Consider the following 18320-nt stretch of genomic DNA (forward strand, 5'->3'; position numbering starts at 1 on the left):
AAACTCTTCAATTCTTCATAAAATGATTGAGAAGACAGCTCTTCACAACTACAGGGTTTATGTAATAAAGATAATTGGTGTTAAAAACATCTCGTCATTAATGGCAATGCTAAAGTTCTGCACTGTTTTTGGCAGAAAGTACTTTCTCCAGTCCAAATGAAAGATGAGCTTGCTAAGCACTGTAGATTTAAGTTTTATCTTGTAATAATGTACATACTGATTATGAATGAACAAATTCAGAAACCGGAAACTAAAACAGACTTCAGGGAAAAAATTCTGTTAGCACAAGAACGACCAATTGACACTTCAGCTCAATATCATTACTGAACAATAACTTTGAAGTCTTCCTGATGAAGGGAAGGAGTGTCAGCTGAGATTTGGGTGTTTCTGATCACAGCAAGCTCACCTAAGGACAAAGAAAAGTGACTGGTAGAACTGCTGATGTCCCTTAGCTTCAGACAGCTGAGCAGGGGCACCCAATGCAAGAAGAATACTTGCTGCCTTCCACTTCGGATCCATCAGATAAAGCACCACGTTAAGTGAGCTCAGGCACCCATGGGCTGACATTAGTCCTGGAAAGGGGACAGGTAAACATTCTCATTCTCCTCTAGTTCTCAAAGGAAAAGCAGCAGGCCAGCAGTGTCTGTCACTGCTCTGTTAATATACAGAAAATCATTTCTGCTCGTAGATACAAATACTGAAAAGTTGCTCCACCAACTTTAAGTGCACTTTGCCCCACTAAACAGGGAGAGCTTCAGAAATGAAGTCACATATGTAAGATGGAGCCTAAGGCATATGTATAAAGACTACTTCTCAGACAGTTTTCAAATTCACTAGCAAGTGAGACTACTCCAGGAGTTCCCAAGGCTCATATCAGTTTCTAAATGGTTTAAGAAACCAATCTATTTCCTAGTCACTCCATTAATCTTGACAAATTAACCTGCTAATTATAATGAGTTGTAGTATCACTAAAAACACAAAAAGCAAAACCACAGCAACACACAGAAACAGAACAGCCACAAGAAACTGAGAAAATACAATCCAAAGCAACTGTGAAGCAAATACAGCTAACACTCATATTAATCTGGGTATATTTGATCACTTAGGGAAAGATTCCCTATGAACAACACATAGCCAGACTGGTTTTAGTATTAGTCTGCATTTATTTCCATATTCAGCTCTTTGAGGGAGACATCCTTCCGCAATCTGAAAGGAGGAGGATACAGCCCACTGTAGTGCTGCTTCAGCACACTAAAACGCATCATACGAAAAATGGATCTGTTGACTTTTCCCCAAACAAAGTGAACATCTGTCCATGCACTCGGGACATAAAAAGAGTCCTGAAACAGAAACATTGTGTGTAAGAGATGCGCGCTGACAGATCTCATTTCACTGGCAGGAAGTCAAAAATGCCAGTTGGGAAGGACTGCACAGGAGTCAGGAAGTAAATACTGGTATTAGTGGATCTTAAAAGAAAAATGAACCCTAAAAAAAAGAATAAAAATTTAAAAGCAGTGCCTTTTCAGTATCTCACTGCAGCAGGCAGCAAGACTTCAAGGCACTACAGTGTGGCAGAATGGAGAAAATCTGTTGCATCCACCCTTCCAGAGTGCAAGAATATGGATTAAAAATTCCGAAATTGATGTAGACTTTCTGAAAATGAACAAACCTCTTTTCAGCACAAGTTACGGTGGTGCTGCAAAAAGGAAGAAAGAGATGAGTCAGTTGCTGTGCTTTTAACAACCCTACCACAGATGTTAGCTGGTGAAAGGCTACAATGCACATGCTTCACCTGTTCTTAAACTGATATTTAAAACCAGAAACTGGGCACCTTCTCCCCCTCCCCCTTCCATAAAAAATCTCTCATACATGGAACATAAATAAGCTAGATTCAAATAAATCTCTAAATACGAAGTCCACTAATTTCTCCTATAGGTACAAGAGTTATACTGCTCCACATTTTACACTGACTTCTTAGATACCCAGGGGCTACAGAGCTGTACAGAGACAGCTGCAGAAGGTGTATTTCCAGCCTCCCCTTCCTTCAGGGAAGTCCTCAACAACAGAAAACCTGGATTACATTCCTGTGTCAGACCAGTAAACTTTCTTCTCCCTCCTGAGTACAACAATTTAAAACTCCTTAAAGAGAAAACATTTCCTACAGGAGCTGCTAGAACTAGCATCTGTTTTCAACACACAAGGATACAATATGAATTCATGAAGTAGAACTTGGAAAATCATTGGATTAAATAAAAGTTTCAGCATCAAGTAGTGACAGTCAGACAAGAGAAAGTGCTGCTGCCAGATTTCTAACCATTTCTGGAAAATTATAGCTTTAACATGGATATTTAAACACCTACTCAGTTATGTTACAGTTAACTCAGTGTTTAATCTAAAGCATATTATTTAAGCCCCACCCAACATCACTAGCATGAAATTCTTACAAAAAGCAAATTTTGAAATCTTATATTAGAGTTCTGTCAGTAGGACAAATTGAAGAGCTTGCAATGAGCTCTGTTTAAAAGCTGACCCTAATTATCACAGCAGTGATTACTCTGGTAAAAAAAAAAAAAAAAAAAAAGACAGTATTCCACTCAGCTCTTAAATCTGCTCAGCTCATAAATCTGACTGTATTTAAGAAAGCCTGTTTGTTCACTTCAGCCACATAAACAAACCAACTCAGAACAGCACATGCATTCACACAACAAGCAGACAACAACTTTCTGAAACAAATTAATTTATAGTGGCAGCTGACAGTGAAGTTTCTCTTTTCTGAAAGCTTTCTTACCACAGTTTATTAGATTACTCTGGTTCTGCAAGGGTAATAATTTCTTCATTGATAAAAAATTCAACAGTCTCCTCCTCCCAGTCATCAACATTGCTGTCCAGCTCATCCGTGTCTACCCCTGGAATGGAGAAAGGATTAACAGAGTGCCTCAAACACAGCAACGAGAGAATGATTCTATGCTCATTCAAGGAATAGTTCTTAAAATAGCACTGAAATAAGAGGTATTTGTTGCTTTAAATCATAACAAGGACATGCTAATCTAGGTGTTCCTGCTCCAGCAGGGGGATTGGACTAGATGATTTTTCGAGGTCCCTTCCAATCCCTGACATTCTGTGCAGTGTCATTAAATGACAAACAAGGCATTGCTGTCTCCCACCACAGAGTTTTTTGAGGACTTCTCTGGTTATACATAACATCCAAATCTATTACGCCAAGGTCAAACCAATGCTTGCCTTTAAGCAGAAAGAAGCTATGTGAAGCACAGGCAGCCAAGTCTGGCAGCCACCACTTTCAGTTTTCTCCCATGCGAAAATTCCTTGTGATTTAAGAAAACAAAAATCAAGGACAAAACCTTCAGAAAGGGTTTGGCAGAAAAACAATAGAGAGAAAAAGAAAACAAGTTCCCAGAACAGTTGTTACTTGCTAAGAAGCGGTCGCTATCTATCATCAAGTCTCCACAAGCACTGCTCACCTCCTCGAAGCTCCAGGCGCTCGTTCCTCTGCTCCATGTACAGCTCTTGTGCCATCTTGCGGTACTTCCTGAATTCTTCCATCATCGTACGCCTCCTTTCCACCAGCTCCTACAGAGGCAAGAAGCAGCTGTTAACTCTCATAACAACAGCATGGAAAGCTTTTCTTCAATCCTTTCTACTGACTTAAAACCTTTTATGTAAAGTAAAATTGTTTCAGTAAGGGTTTGGTTTGTTTTCCTGTTATTAAAGGTTTTTTTCATTAGTTTAAAGAGTGACTAATACCACACTAAGAATCCCAAACTTCCAATGCTTCTGCTTACTGAACTATCACCATTGCCTCTCCAGATTCATTACCACTTAACCTGAAAGTTGTGTGGCATCTGTGCGTGCTACCCCTGGGAAGCAAGTCAAGCACCTGGATTAACGCGATCACAGATGTTTATTATAAAAGAAATCTAACATACATAACCATTGCAACATCATACAGCTTAAAAGAGCTTCATTTATGTTTCATTTATTATATTTCAAAAATTGCCTTACTTTTGAAGCTTTAGACTGGCTCAGGCGATCCTTCTGCTCAAATATCTTTGAGTACTTCTTCAGATCCTTCTTAATTTGCTGTAAAACAGAATTTTATTTCAAGTAAGGTTGAAGTCAGACTAACAATCACAATCGTTACATTCTAATAAGAATTACTCCAGCAATTTTGAGCAGGCTTAATGTATTTAAAAAAACTGCTTTTCTAAGCAATTCCCCTCCACTATGATTTTATTTGTTCTTCCTGGCTTACAGATAACAACATTTCTGTAAGCATTCAATTACAGAAGTCTGGACAGGTAAATTCAGTTGTTACACTTCACATCCTTTCACAATACCACAGCTGTAAGCACAACTGGTTACAGTTTCTATTCCAAACATAAAGAACAGTTAATATTTATCAGTCACTCCCACAAGTGAGGTCCACTACAGCAATATGGTTTTTCAAAAGCTCAGGGAGAAAGGCAATTCTACAGCTCTAACAGTTCAAGCCTCATTCTCCAGAAAAGAAAGATAATTTCTGGCTTGTATATATATGTACACACACACACCAAACCCATGTCCAACCGGATTGAGTGGAACATGCTACCTTGATCTGATCCTCACTGAGCAAGGTGGCTGGTCGTGGTCTCCACAGAAGCTGACAGAACCTGTCCTTATTGTTTTTCTGAAGCAGACGTCCTTGGAAGGTCCATAACCAATATGCATTGTCCACCTGCAAGAGTGGTGTAACATCTCATCAAGGCAAGCTGTAACTTAACGCCCTCATTCTCACTATGTATCTTTTAAGGATTTTTCATTTGTAATGTAATAAAAGTAGCATCATTAGTCAAGGAAAAGGACATGCTTTTTTTGTTAGCATCTTCTTTGCACAAGCCAAATTCATCAGCAAAATAGAGTTCATTTGTTCCACTGAAGCCTTGCATGAAGTTATATTCTGGATGCTCAAAGTTTACGACAGCAGACCTTGCTTAATTTTAAAGTCTCACATTCTCTGTCTGCAGAGAAGATGATTACAGCACAGAGGCTGGAACCATGTGAAAGTAGTAACAAATGCAGTTATTCTTCTTATTCTATGCAGACCACACAGATGACATCAAGCTCCAGTAGCTAAAGATACATTAAGAGATATAATGAAAATCCAGAAAAAGGACACTCGCTTTAGAACTGCAAACAGCTCAGCCAGAACTACTTTTCAACAATCTGCAAAGCATACAGCCCAAATAAACACTGATATTTACAAATTAATGTGTAAAACTACAATGCAGGTTGTAAGTATAGGATAAGTGACAGGTGTCCACTTTCTCTTCATAACCAACAGCCGTTGCCAACACCTCCAGAAGGGGAAGGATGAGTGCTCTGGTACCTTATGGCTCCACCAAGACACAGAAGTCACGATGTATCTGCCTGTAGGATCCCATTCCACATCCGAAGCTGTATAGTGTTCAGCAATATTCATCATGGTGCAATCAGATGTATCAACAAATGCTAAGGCACCGTTCATGCTGCAAAGATAAAAGTGACAGTCTTACACACTAGCATAGCTCATTTTTTTAAATAGGTTTCACATCTTTTCAGCAAGCAGCCAAGAAAGACTCAGCCCATAAAACTTGCATTTGTGGCTAAAAATGTAATTAAATATAACCAAAAATCAACATAAGAACAAAAAACTTCCAACTTCCATTAAAGGACCTTTAACCCATTTTACATTCATTCCTAAAGTCACGATGAAAACACATGAAGTCAAGTTACAGGTGAAGTTTAACAACAGTATGCCAAGACACTTAAGAAATGAAGATAAGTTCAGAAATACAAATAGATTTCTCAGATGAGCAGCATCACTTGTCTGAAACACACAAAGCCAAATAGTGCCCAGCTGGTTAATAAAAGTCTTCACCTAGTCTAACGTGAAGCTTTTCTGATATATATAAGCAGTGTGCACACACATACACATGTATATAAATAATAGGGCTCTGTTGTAAGAGCATTCTAAGAGTACTGCCCATAAGAAGGCACAAGGCTATGACAACAACCCATTACAGGAGCCCATGGATTAGTTCAGCAATTAAACACCAAAGTGTTTCTAAATATCCACTCAGCTGTTGAAAAAATTATTCTTCACTTTAATGTGGCAGAAATACCAAGTCAAGGTTACTGTTTCATGATAGAGCTTGGTCCTTTGCATCTTTGTCTTCCCTTTGTTTCTACAAAGCCCTCTCAAGGTTCTACTAATGCAACTGGACAGGGTTTCAATAAAGCAATGAAAGCCCTTGTGAGCTTTAATAATGCCAAGTACCGAATAGATTCAAGCTGTCAGATTACCAGAGGTCCAAAGTAACTCCTTCCCTCCAGAGACTCTCAAAGTCAGTAAGATTTTTTTGCCCATTTAAATACCAAAACTTTGATTTAAAACATTTGTGGAGATAGCAAATACTTTCTGATGAGATCATCCAGCCCTTTTTTCCTCCTTTAAAAGCAGCATGGTATTCAGTAACCCGTGCAATGCCCACCTTCTGAGGCCAGCCAACACTACAAATTGACCTTGAGGACTCCAGAATATCGTGTTTGCCTGCTGTTTGTCAAATGTTTCTGGAAAGAATTCAGAAAAATAATTACAATCCAATCAATCCCACTGGCTAGATCATAAGCAATAAATACACCCATTACTCAAAAGACATATCTGAACTCAGCAACGAAGTCTTTACAACAGTCCTTAGCTGCAGGCTTCTGAAGACAACACCCAGAAGCACAAAAACATCCAAAGTCAGCAGAAAAAGGGAGATCAGAAGATCCAATGCCCATCTTGAAAAAATTTTTACCTAGTCAGTTAAATCTGTTATTGCCTTGCACAAGCATCCCAAGACCACATAATTGTTCTAGCTTGTAAGCCTTGTGTTCTCATGACACTGGACTGATTTCAAGTGGAAACAGTTTAGCTGTCACCAAAAACCTAGGTTTCTCAAATACATCAGGTATAGCACCTACTGCCACACTGCCACAACCAGTCACAGTTTGAGTTTGCTGCACACAAAATGCTTAACATCTGCATTTCACTTATCTTTCCTGTTACTTACTGATGAGTTCTATTTTCCCATTGTTCTTAACATGGTAAAAAGAAACTGAAATTCGTGGAGTTTCTCCATGCAACACAGCAAACTTGCTTCCATTTGGTTCCCAAGCAAAGGCTATGATGCTTTCTGCAAAAAAATAAATAAAGAGAGGTCAAAACTATGTAAAAAAACAAAGAAACCTATAATAAAGAGCTTCAGTTACAAGAAGTTATCAAAGAAAACCAAGTTGTTGAAAACGGAATCCAGAAGTTAAACTCTGCCATAAATAAAACCTGCTTTTTAAAAACAAAGGTTGATAAGGCAAGTGCAGGACCCTGGGGAAGTGTTCTGACAGACCCAACAGCTCCAAAGTCTCTCACACTAAAAGAGTGTTTTCAGATAGTTAGACCTTCATCTTTTCAAGTGTTTTCAATCCTGTCATTAAGTTCGCTACAAGCACGAACAGCACTGAAAGCACTGCCTTCCCACATCACATGAGAAGCCTTGCAACATGAATACCATCAGGAGCAAGTGCCCTCATTATCATCAACAAATGTTACACGTTGATGGGAACCATGTAAGGCACCACATCTGCCAAAAGAAAAGGCTACGTAGAACAGTTAAGCATCAGAAAGTTGGAATTACCTTTCATTTCCACCACATCCACAGGCACCTGTTTCTCTCTCATTCGGAATATTTCAAAGTTGGTCACTACTCCCTGCAAGGGCCAACATCAGCTCATTAATCAGTACAGCAGCAACAGACCAGGCATCACCAGGCATAGAAGGATGGCTACAAGACTGGTCCAAGACAGCTCAGGATGACAGTCAAAGCTCAAGATTTTTTTCTTAATAAACAGATAAATAGTGCATCCTCATTACTGAGCTACTCTAAATCCTTTTGTTCTGTTAATGAATAACAGAAGGATTGGATACAGTATTTTCTTTCAGACTTGAATTAGGCTGAAGTAGATAAAACATGGTAAATTCTGCAGCATAGCCTATGGCTTCAACAACTGATTTCACAGAGAGCAGGGAAAGAGACCTAGCACTCATTTAAAAAAAAAAAAACAAAACAAAACAACTAATTAACTCCACCATATCAGTAAATTCAAAGCAAATCTTGGATGCAAACATCCAGGACATCTGGCTCTCCACATGCTTCAAACTCAGCAGTCAAAGCTATTTTTATTTTTCCACTGTAGAATCTAAACTAGCTATGTTGAAAGACAATATTGAAAGAAAATGAAGCGTCAGCATGAAAGGAACCAAGTTTTATGAACACAATCACAGCCTACCCACCTGTGTGCCTTTGGGAGTCCTGTCTACCTTCACACACAGGTAATCACCATTCTTCTGCCAGTGTAGTTTACAATCTACAACATTGAACAAATTCCGCACACGGATCTCTTGTCTGGCAGGCAGTTGCATTAAGGTCACTCTTGCTGGGATGTCTTTGTCCTCAGGCACCCAGAAAGCAATTATGTTACCACCTGGAGACCATGAGAAATCTCTACAGGAATGAAGTTAGACATATTCCACTTTAATTTTTAGTTAGAGATACTGTAAGCAGAAATGATTTTCTGTGTTCTGAATGCTGCAGACAAGTATATCAACTCCCAGTAAAAAGGCACATACAGATGAGCAACTCAAGAGTTTCTAACCTCACACACAGCATGTTTTTAATTGCCATTTAAACCTGCTGTATCATCATGTTATCAAAACAGTAAGATTCACTGAAGAGAAGGGTAGCATAAACCCAGACAATGTATGAAACATGATTAAACCAATGAGCAGCTTTCCCTCTTTGAAATTACAGAGAAGACAATCCCCCTGCACCTGAGTACACTGGATTTTATAACTGTTTTTTCCAAAAGGCCCCTCAAAAACCTCACAGGAATTAGCATCTACTGTGCAGGCATGCACAGAGCCAAACTAGTTCCTTGCCAGTAGGCAGCACAGAGTGCACAGCACACCAATCTTAAAAGATGTTACATAAACTGCGTACCAGTCTTGTTTGGTAGATGAGGAACCAGGATGCCAGGTTAGAACTACGTTACTACAAAGATTCCTAAGTACAGATTGACGTACACAGCTAACAGCTTAAGTGAAAGCTTTCTGCTTTTTTCTTTTTTGCCAGTTTGTCTAAAATTAACACTTCAGTATCAGGCTATTTGCTCTAATCAGTATAAAATTCACTTCACTAAATGAAGTCCTAGACATAAAGACAAAACAGAGCAGTTACTTTTAGAAAGGGAAACACTCACCTTATCCCATTGATTTTCAAGCTTTTTTTGTCCAACAATCCCATAGACTAAAAGAAGAGAAAGCTGTCAACTTTCAAGTAACATTCTTGCACATACATTAAGAGTAGAAGGCTTATGTCTAAGAGCATAAACCAGGAAATTTTGGACAGAGATCCTTTATCCCCTATATTAACGTAAGTATGCCACAGTAACCAATAAGACTAATTCTATGTAATGATTTTTTAATGAGTAGCAGCCCATGCTATAATAAAAACATAAAACAGAATAGATTGTGCTGCAATTTATTATGTCTTTTGGGTATTCTGCAAACACCTGCCACCAAGGCCTGGATGGCATCGCATAACTTCGATTCTGTTAACTACCATATTGAGCTCTCCAGGCTTTCTAGAAGCACAGCAAGAACACTGCAACCCCGCTGTGAGGCTCAGCTAGTTTTTTGATCCAGGAAAAAAATCAAGAGATGAGCAAATGGATTTCTTCCCTTTTAAGCTGTAGAGTGCATTATTAAAACATAACTTTAAAACATACACCACGTGAAATGCTGACACTGTAAAGCAATAAACATTGCACAGAAACAAAACAACTTACAGGTGTTTCATAGATGCTGAGGGTATCTGAAGTCATTCGAGCGAAGAATTTCCCATCATGACTCCATCTAAGAAAATAAAAAAAGAAAACCAGGTGAGAGTTGCCTGCTCATCAAACAAAGTCTAGGGCTGCTTGCTCTCTTGCAACCTACTTAAAAATAGGCCAGTGAGCTGAGTTTTCACAGTGGAATCCTCGTTTCTTCTGCCCAGTCAGAATATCCCAGATGATAATAGCCTGAGGGTCATCCTGTGTGTCCATCAAAGGGCTGAAGGTCACTAAATATCTACAAAGGAAATAATCAATTTTACTAATAAGATTTGATTAAATACACAAGTACAAGCAGGCTTTCATCCAAATAATATTAAAATACAATGCACTTTTAAGCAGCACTTCCTCTAACAGGATGTTCTAGAGGTGAAAGAAAAGCTTCCAAGGCATGGTAATTCCTAGCATCCCTTCAGCTGAAAAGGATCTAGGTTTACATGCAAGTTTTCTTGTACCAATCTTACAAGGGAAATTTCCCCAGATACCTTGTTACCTACTATGTTGTTTTGTGACCAGAACATCACTGACTTCAAATCAAATACAAATCCATAACCTGTGCCAACCAGAAATACACGTATGCCAGACATCTCCATTTAAAGATAAATAATCTCTTTCAAGTACAAAGAACAAATGTTACTGCTTCCAAGTATCTTACTTGATAACTAGCAAAGATGCATCTCAGTCCCAGAATGATTTAGAAATGATTCCCTAAGGAACTTTTAAATGTGAAAGAAAGCTTAAAGTATACATTTCAATACTACAGATGTGAAAGATGCTTCTCAGCTAAATTTTCTCAGAGAATTTGAAGTCTAATACTACAGACCATCCCCATCTAACCAAAGAGAAAAAAATACCATTCCCTCAGATAATAATGACTACAACGAAGCCTGCCAATTCAGGTTTGTAGAACAGTAAGCTCCAGACTGCCTTAAATATATTCCCTGAAGTCAAAGCAAAGTTTGACAGTTCCAGTTATCCTGAAAAGGATCTGCCTATGAAAAGCAACACTTCCAAAGGCAGAGGAGAACTAAAGACCTCAGTCACACAAGATCTGACAACAGAACGCACACGCTTCACTTCTGATCTCTTTGCCCAAACCAACGTCACACTCCATACCTCTCACAGGGCGAGAAGTCAATAAGCTGTACTCCCTGGTGACTGAACCTTTGAATCTGCTTGAACTTCTCTCCACCCCAAAGCGCGATGCCCCTCTGGTGGAACGTAGCCAGGTAGGTGCCCTTGGGAGACCAACGTACGTAGGTTTCTGTCCACCGCTGCAAAAAAAAAACAATTAAAAAAATAATTAAAAATGTATACAAAACAATCAAACTTCGTGCTCAATAACTGAACGGGAAAGACTCCACACGTGGCCAGTAAACATCATATTTCACAAATCCACTTGCTCAGTGAAGATCTCGGAATGAGCGATGTTCACACACAATTCATAGCACTCGTTCATTCTTCAGTTGAGATTGTTTCACCTTACTGAACTGCAGAAGTATTTACCAGGGACAGTGACAACCAGTGTTGAGTAACAATTGCAACAACCCAGCAGCTTCAGATTCTTTCATGGACTGCAGCTCTGGCGAGAACATCTGCCTTCTCAGGAAGCTGAGACTCCTCACACTTCTAACAACACTACATCAGAAAGGTACCAGCAACACAGATCATGGCCAGTGCTACCCATGGTGATGAGCACAACTGCTCTCCACCCCAGAGGCAGTTTCTTTCAACTGTAACACGTAATGGTTGTTAGAGAAAGAAAATGTTTCCGGGCACCTGCAGTTCTTAGCAGGTCAGCTGGCTTATAGCAGGCATGCAGACTAACTCCCCCATTTATATGGTATTACCAAACCAGCTGGTCTTCTTCAGCACCTCTGCAGTGAGCACAAAGGGAAAAATGACCAGAAGCCACATGCTTAAGTACATACTCAGCACCAACAAACAGTATTCCTCAAACTCTGACTATGCATTTTCACTCACATCTTCCTGAATCACTTACAGTGTACAAATGGTGTACATACAATGTACTAATAAGCATCACGGACAGGTTAAATTAAAAGAAAAGGAAGACAGACTTAAAGGAAGTTAACTCCACATTTGTTTTACCTATGCAGCTAAGCCTAATTCTAAAGGACAATTTTACTGCTCATTTTCTAAAGGAAGAAAAGAGAGAAAAAGTATTTCAGCAGGGGAAGATTTGCTTTTTTTCTTTTTAAACTACAAGCCTGAAGTGTTACAAAAAGAACACAAGTGACAGTGTATCTGCAATGCACAGCACTTCCATGACACTCACTGCTCTGTCCTCAATTTGAACAGGCTCCTTGATATCATTCCAAAAAATGGAGGTCCGGTCTCCTGACTCAAAGATCACACTGTACTGATCTCTACAATCAGGATCTTCCAACCAGTAACGAAGATTCCCCTAAGAAAAACAAAAGATCATCAGCAAATCAAAGACAGGAAGACAAGCAAATTGCTATCCATATGGCAGGTGGAAGTTTGTCTCAGCATAGCATGCACCGTTGGTGTTCTATCATTCTATCATATCTATCAAATAAGTTACTGAAGTGAAATTACATAATCCAGACCCAGTGGTTATTTGAGGCTGTAATGCTATAATGGGATGATAATAGCAGGGTGGCAAAGTCTTTGGCTACAGTGAGAATGAGCCCAAATACAGCAGCCACCAATGCAGAAATGAAGGAAAAGATCTGCTTTCCTTTGGAATGCCTCAGGTAGGCAACACCTCCAGCAAAAGATATCCTCAGCTCCACTGCCATCCCTTAAATGAGATCTGAGAAGGGGAGGATCCTGTCTCCACCCCTTCCAGTCACTCAGGTCACTGCTTGAACCTGAGCTCGCCTGGGTGGGCCTTGCCTTTCCACCAGGTGCTCAATCACTGCTGCAGGCCATGATTTAGCATTTCCACTACAGAGGCTAACAGTACACATCATAAAAAGGTGGACCTTCAAGGTAGTTCAATAACATTTAACACATTTCGCCCTAAGTAACACAAGGTTTTGTTTGTTTTAGAGGTTTTTTTGTTGTTGCCATTTGGGGTTTTACTTATTCAACTATCCCTTCCTCCAGAGTGCATTTCACAAAGCTAGTGGTAACCAGGCACAATTTAAGTTGCCCTCAAACATTTAAAAATATAATAAGATGCTTTCAAAATTCTATTTTTAAATAGGTTGCATCAGGTCACTGTTTATCCTAAGTTTCTAGGTGGAATGCAAAGCAGAACCACTAATGTGAGAACAAAGGAACTGGAGTATGCAATCAGCACTGTCCCTGTCATTAACTGCATAATTTGTTAGTATTCACTTTTCAAAAAACCCTTACCAAATCTTTAAAAGGCTGTTTCTCAGGGATTTCCCACTCGTCACTGATTGTCATATACCTGAAAGAACAGTTGGAGTGGTTATACTTAGTGCAGGTGCTCTTGATTTGAATCCAGAAGACTATAAACTTGTGATAGTTGTACTCACTTGTCAAAGTCTGTGAAAAGATTGACTCTGAAAGTGTGCTGCTTATCCAGTTTGTATCCATCTGCATTCTTCACTGCATCCACTGCATGAGATGGAGACATGTACTCCAGAAAGATGTACCTACAATGCAGGAATACAAGAATGTAAGAGGATGTTCACTGGTCACTACATAAAAGAATGAATACGTTAAAAACAAAGTACTGATGTTAATAATGATGGGTAAGTAAGAGCAGTGTTTCAAACCTAACCCCCAGCAGGTGCTATCATGACTTACCCTTTTGTCTTCCCATCTGCTTCTGGATAAAATTCGTTTATAATTTTACCAAACTTGGAAAATATTTTGTGGATGACATTCTTGAGTTTCTCAAGTCGGTCTGGTCCAACCTGGGGAACATTATCCACTACAATCACTGAATCAATTCCATCTGCTTCCTGTGGCTGGTCTTTGAGCACATCGCCAAGTAATTCTGCAAACAAAAAACAAGAATGAAGCACTGGCCTACATCACAAAAGAGAAAAACTGAAGGATAAAAACAACTAGAGATAATAAGAGAAGGGAAAGACCTCAAATTCAGGAAACTGGTTCAGTAACAGTTAAATCTGGTGGTCAGTGAAGCCTTCATCAGAGAAACTAAGTGAATACAAGGCTCCCCATCAGCACTTGTTTGTTGAGATACGATAGTCCTCCATTTCTTGACAAGCTTCGAGGAATTAACTCCTGAAATCTTTCTTAATGAAATGCATTGGAGACATCAACAGTCTTCCTATTAGCTCATTTCAGGAGCTGGAATTGGCTCAAGAAGCTCCCAAAACCAGAGCAGAACACGGTAAGATTCACTACCCAGTGACAGGTAGACTTACCAAATCATAACCACATGACTGACAGATCTAACACCCAAATCATAACCACATGACTTTGACAGATCTAACACTTACCTCCCTTCCTTCCACACTACAACAGCTTTAGCACAACTCTAAACTACCTTCCATTTCAGAAGCTCTGCATGTATTAGTATCACTGTAATTATGGCAGAGAACTCAAGCTCATTCAAAACCTTTAATTAAACAAAATTAAGGCGTCTTAAGACACCACAAACCACATTAAGCTAGCAACTAATGAATACAAGCACATCTTTTGTTACCCTGTATATTCTTCAACCATACCAAACCCTCCCCGCCTACCATTTTACACATTGAGTACTTGCTGGTGGAATGGTTTGTTCAGTGCTATCAGCTTCATCTTCTTCTCACCAGAGTAAAATTGCCAAAATCTTGCAACATAGTTGAAATCATACCAGCAAAGAAGGGAGAACGTTCAGAATGACCGTAACCCAGCAGCTGTGGTTTTACTATCGCACCAAGATTAAAGCAGCTGAAAGGCACACAGTACATCCCCTTTGTCACACACAAAACCAAGCTCAATTAGCCTCAAGCAGCAGGCTTCACAACACAGTTTACCTGCGGAATTCTCTACACATCTTACTTTAAGCCGCATCCCAAGTCAATTCCATTTAATTATTTTGTATCCACAAACTTAACCCCATTGGTAACATTGAATTTAAACACATTTGGGTTGCTCTCCCCTCAATTTTTTTCTACAAAGATGAAGGCTAACCCAGTTTGAGCCAAAGACTCAGAAGAAAGGAAATAGCTGCAAATAAGTTGATTTCTATCAAGTACATATCGTACCTCAGAGCATATTAAGATATATTGCCATTACCCAGACAGCTAACAACACACATACACTGAAGCTGCGGACATGTAACCACCTGCCTGATAGCTAAGAGATGGGCAGGGAAGCATCTGTTATGCCTACAAAAACTCCAAGGACCAAAAGAAGGACTTTCAAAGGCTGCTATTATAGGAAAACAGTATCATTTTTTAGTTCTAGAATTCTTCACGTCTTTCATTTTCCCTGCATAAAATGCATAACATGGAAGCATGCCCCACAAAGAACAGCAAGAATAATTCCATAAAATATCATGAAAAAAAGAGATAATTCTTAGGCTTCAATAATCACTTTTTCATAGCCACTCCCCACGAAAGGCTATAAAAGAAAGGAATGCTTGTTTAGCTGAGCACAGAAGTAGACAACATTCTACACCAAGTCAGAACTGCAACAGGTCAAACACATACCTACACTGTGTAACTCCTCTACCTCAAACTCAAAACTATGAACAAAGGAACCTTCAAAGGGCAGGCAGCTGGTTCAGCCAGCTCTTTTCCCACAGGCCAGAAGAGAGGGGTGTGGTGGGTACACAGCTATCTTCAGCTGGCAGAATTTTAAGGACCTCTCTCATTATCTGAACTAAAACCTCATCGCACCCGAGCGATGATCTGACACATTCTTTCTGTGGAAGATGGAACAGCCGTTCTGCTGTGCCAACACCACTCTGGAAAAAAAAAAACAAACCAACACCAGTCAAAGTAACACCTGAGATGACCCAATCTTAAAGCCAGTCCGACTCAAAATTGGTATTGAACATGTAATTCTTATCATTAACATTGAAATAGCTTTGAATCAGTGACGCTGATGGCCTGGAATTGATTCTCCTGTAGAGTTATCAGGGTAAAGCAAAAGGACAAAGGTAGCCCAAGAAGTAGCACAGGTAGATGGAAAACCAGACCAGCAGGAGTGACTAAACTTAAACACTGTAATTCAGCCATTAACGCTGTATTATTCACACAGATGAAGAGTTAGCCAAATTAACCCTAAAGAATAAAACACAAGATGACAGGAAACGTTCCCAGGTTCTATCTACACGCTGACATGAACCTGATAATCCCCAATGTAGACAAAGCATCCAAAGCAAACACTTCACCAGACAACAAGAATCCAGCGATAAACTTGCAGACACTTCTGCCAACGTGTCTCTAAGATACGCACATGTTCAAAGTGCTATACAGACTGCTAAGAATAACATGCTTTTTTAATTCAAAATACTTCTCCGCTTATTTATTAAGCTAAACATAGAACTGGAACACAAGAAAGCACAATTATCACCTGTGTTCCACCACCGATCCAAACCACCTGCTGACTTAGGAAGCAGCGCATGCTTTAAGATGCATTTTTCCGGTTCTGATACGTGTGACTATTACAGAGCCTACAGCAGCATTTACGTCAGACTGGCACAACAGACAAGTGGCTTTGCTACTCAAGAATTGGCACGGTTGATCTTGAAAGATTTGTCCGAAACCGCTGAAATACTGAAGCACCATTAGCGCCCTTACACCAGAGATAGCTGCTGCCACAACGCCTTACAGGGCCAGACGACGGCTGGGTCACCGCACGACAGTCACCGTGCAGTTTTTCTCTGAGGTCCCAAGTTGCTGCACACCGCAACTCACCGCCACGTTTCAGGAGGGCAGCGCGGGACGCGGCCCGCACGGACACGGAGCGGCCTCCCCGCGCTCCCGCAGCGCCCGGCCCAGCCCGGCCCGCCGCCCCCCGCCCGCACCTTCGTCGCTGATGTCGTCCACGAAGCCCTCGGGATCGCTGAAGGAAAGTTCGTCCTCGGGCTCGGCGGGCGCAGCCTCCCCGTCCTCCCGCGGCTCGCAGGGCTCGGCCGGCGGCTCGCTCTCGGCCTCCCCCGGCGGCGGCTCGGCCTCGGGCCCGGTTTGAGGCTCGGCCCGCTCGGGGCTCTCCCGGCCGGACGCCGGCCGAGGGGAGGGCGGCTGAGGCGGCTGGGGCTCGACGGGTGGCTCCGAGGCGGCGGGCGGCGGCTCAAGGGGGCCCTCGGAGCCGCCCTGTTCCTCCGGCCCTTCTCTCTCGTCCTCCTTCAGTTGCTGCTCAGGCGGCGGCTCGGGCGGCGCTCCGTCGGGCCGCTCGGGCTCCTCGGCCGGGCCCTGGGCGCCGGGCGGCGCGGGGCTGTCCTCGGTGCCCTGCATGGGGGTCGGTGCGGGGCCCCGGCGGCCGCGCGTTCCCAGCTCGAGGGCGACGGGAAAAGGAGCGGGGGAGGGGCGAGGAGGCTCCTACGGCAGGGCCATGTGCGCCAGGCCCCGCGAGCCGCCGCTACCAACGGGCCGGAAGGCGGGGGGGGAGCGGCCCCGCCCCGACGGAGCTTTCGTCCGCCGCCGCCGCCGCTTCCTCCCCTCTCTGCCCCGCAGCAATCGCCACCTCCTTCGCCGCTCACTCCCCCTCGCTCGGCCGGCAGCGCCGTCTGTCCTTTCCCGGCGCTTACGGCTGCAGCTCCCCCCGCTCCGCCGCTCCGTGGTTGAGCCCAACATGGCGGCTCCGGCCCGTTCGCTGAGGTGGGGTTGGGCCGAACCATTTCGCGGGAGACCAAAAGCTGAACGCGTCTCGGTGCTTAACAGGAAGGGCTACGGCAGAACCCTCCGCCCGGTGCTGATGCCTCAGACCGTCCCCGCGTCCAGCACCAGGCAGGAGCCGACGGCACAGCGCAGCGAAACTTGCCGCCTTCCCCCCCTCGGAACTCCCGCCATGGGCCCGCCCGAAGGCGGTGGGGCGAGCGCGGGCGCTACCAAAGCTTCTGAGGGGGTAGGGGGTGCGGTGCTGATCCCAGCGGCCCGCCCTCGCATCGCCTTGCGTGGGGATGGGCCGGTGCTGAGGGAGTTGAGCAGGGCTGTGAGCTGGGAACGGGCTGTGAGTGCACGGCCGGCTCAGAGAGCTGAGCTCTGTGTTCGTTAAACCATGATTTTCTACCGAGGAGACTTCAGGCTGATGCAGAAATGTGTGTTTGTTCAGCGTGTGCCGATGTATCCAAACTGACGCAGAGAACCTGCAGCTTTTCTTTGATGCCATCAGGTTTAAGGGATGGCTTTAGACGAAAAAGGATCAGAGCAGTTCTTGAGGAAGAATTAATCTCCCTTTGAGCTCCTGATCCTGCTGTTGTGTGTCGCTGC

General features: G+C 42.3%; 1 protein-coding gene across 3 annotated transcripts; it reads right to left on the reverse strand.

Moving 5' to 3' along the window:
• Window positions 1-1143: 1143 nt before the first annotated feature.
• On the reverse strand, window positions 1144-17360 carry EIF3B (eukaryotic translation initiation factor 3 subunit B). 3 transcript variants are annotated; one of them, XM_042828055.1, is made up of 20 exons: window positions 16916-17360; window positions 13732-13924; window positions 13458-13577; window positions 13312-13369; window positions 12263-12391; window positions 11083-11240; window positions 10073-10204; window positions 9922-9988; window positions 9334-9380; window positions 8369-8579; window positions 7713-7785; window positions 7092-7214; window positions 6528-6606; window positions 5384-5522; window positions 4607-4732; window positions 4021-4098; window positions 3480-3588; window positions 2789-2906; window positions 1670-1696; window positions 1144-1340 (listed from the first exon to the last, which is right to left on the reverse strand). In XM_042828055.1, exons 1-18 carry the CDS (start codon window positions 17343-17345, stop codon window positions 2803-2805), a joined length of 2376 nt encoding a protein of 791 aa, XP_042683989.1. In that variant the 5' UTR covers window positions 17346-17360; the 3' UTR covers window positions 1144-1340; window positions 1670-1696; window positions 2789-2802. The 3 variants fall into 3 exon arrangements, with proteins under 3 accessions (XP_042683989.1, XP_042683990.1, XP_042683988.1); XM_042828056.1 differs by lacking the exon at window positions 1670-1696; XM_042828054.1 differs by having other exon boundaries at window positions 1144-1696.
• Between the last annotated feature and the right edge of the window lie 960 nt (window positions 17361-18320).

This window comes from Centrocercus urophasianus, unplaced genomic scaffold, assembly GCF_019232065.1.
Source record: "Centrocercus urophasianus isolate 14NV4802_14NV808 unplaced genomic scaffold, USGS_Curo_1.0 seq_29, whole genome shotgun sequence".
Taxonomy (NCBI): domain Eukaryota; kingdom Metazoa; phylum Chordata; class Aves; order Galliformes; family Phasianidae; genus Centrocercus; species Centrocercus urophasianus.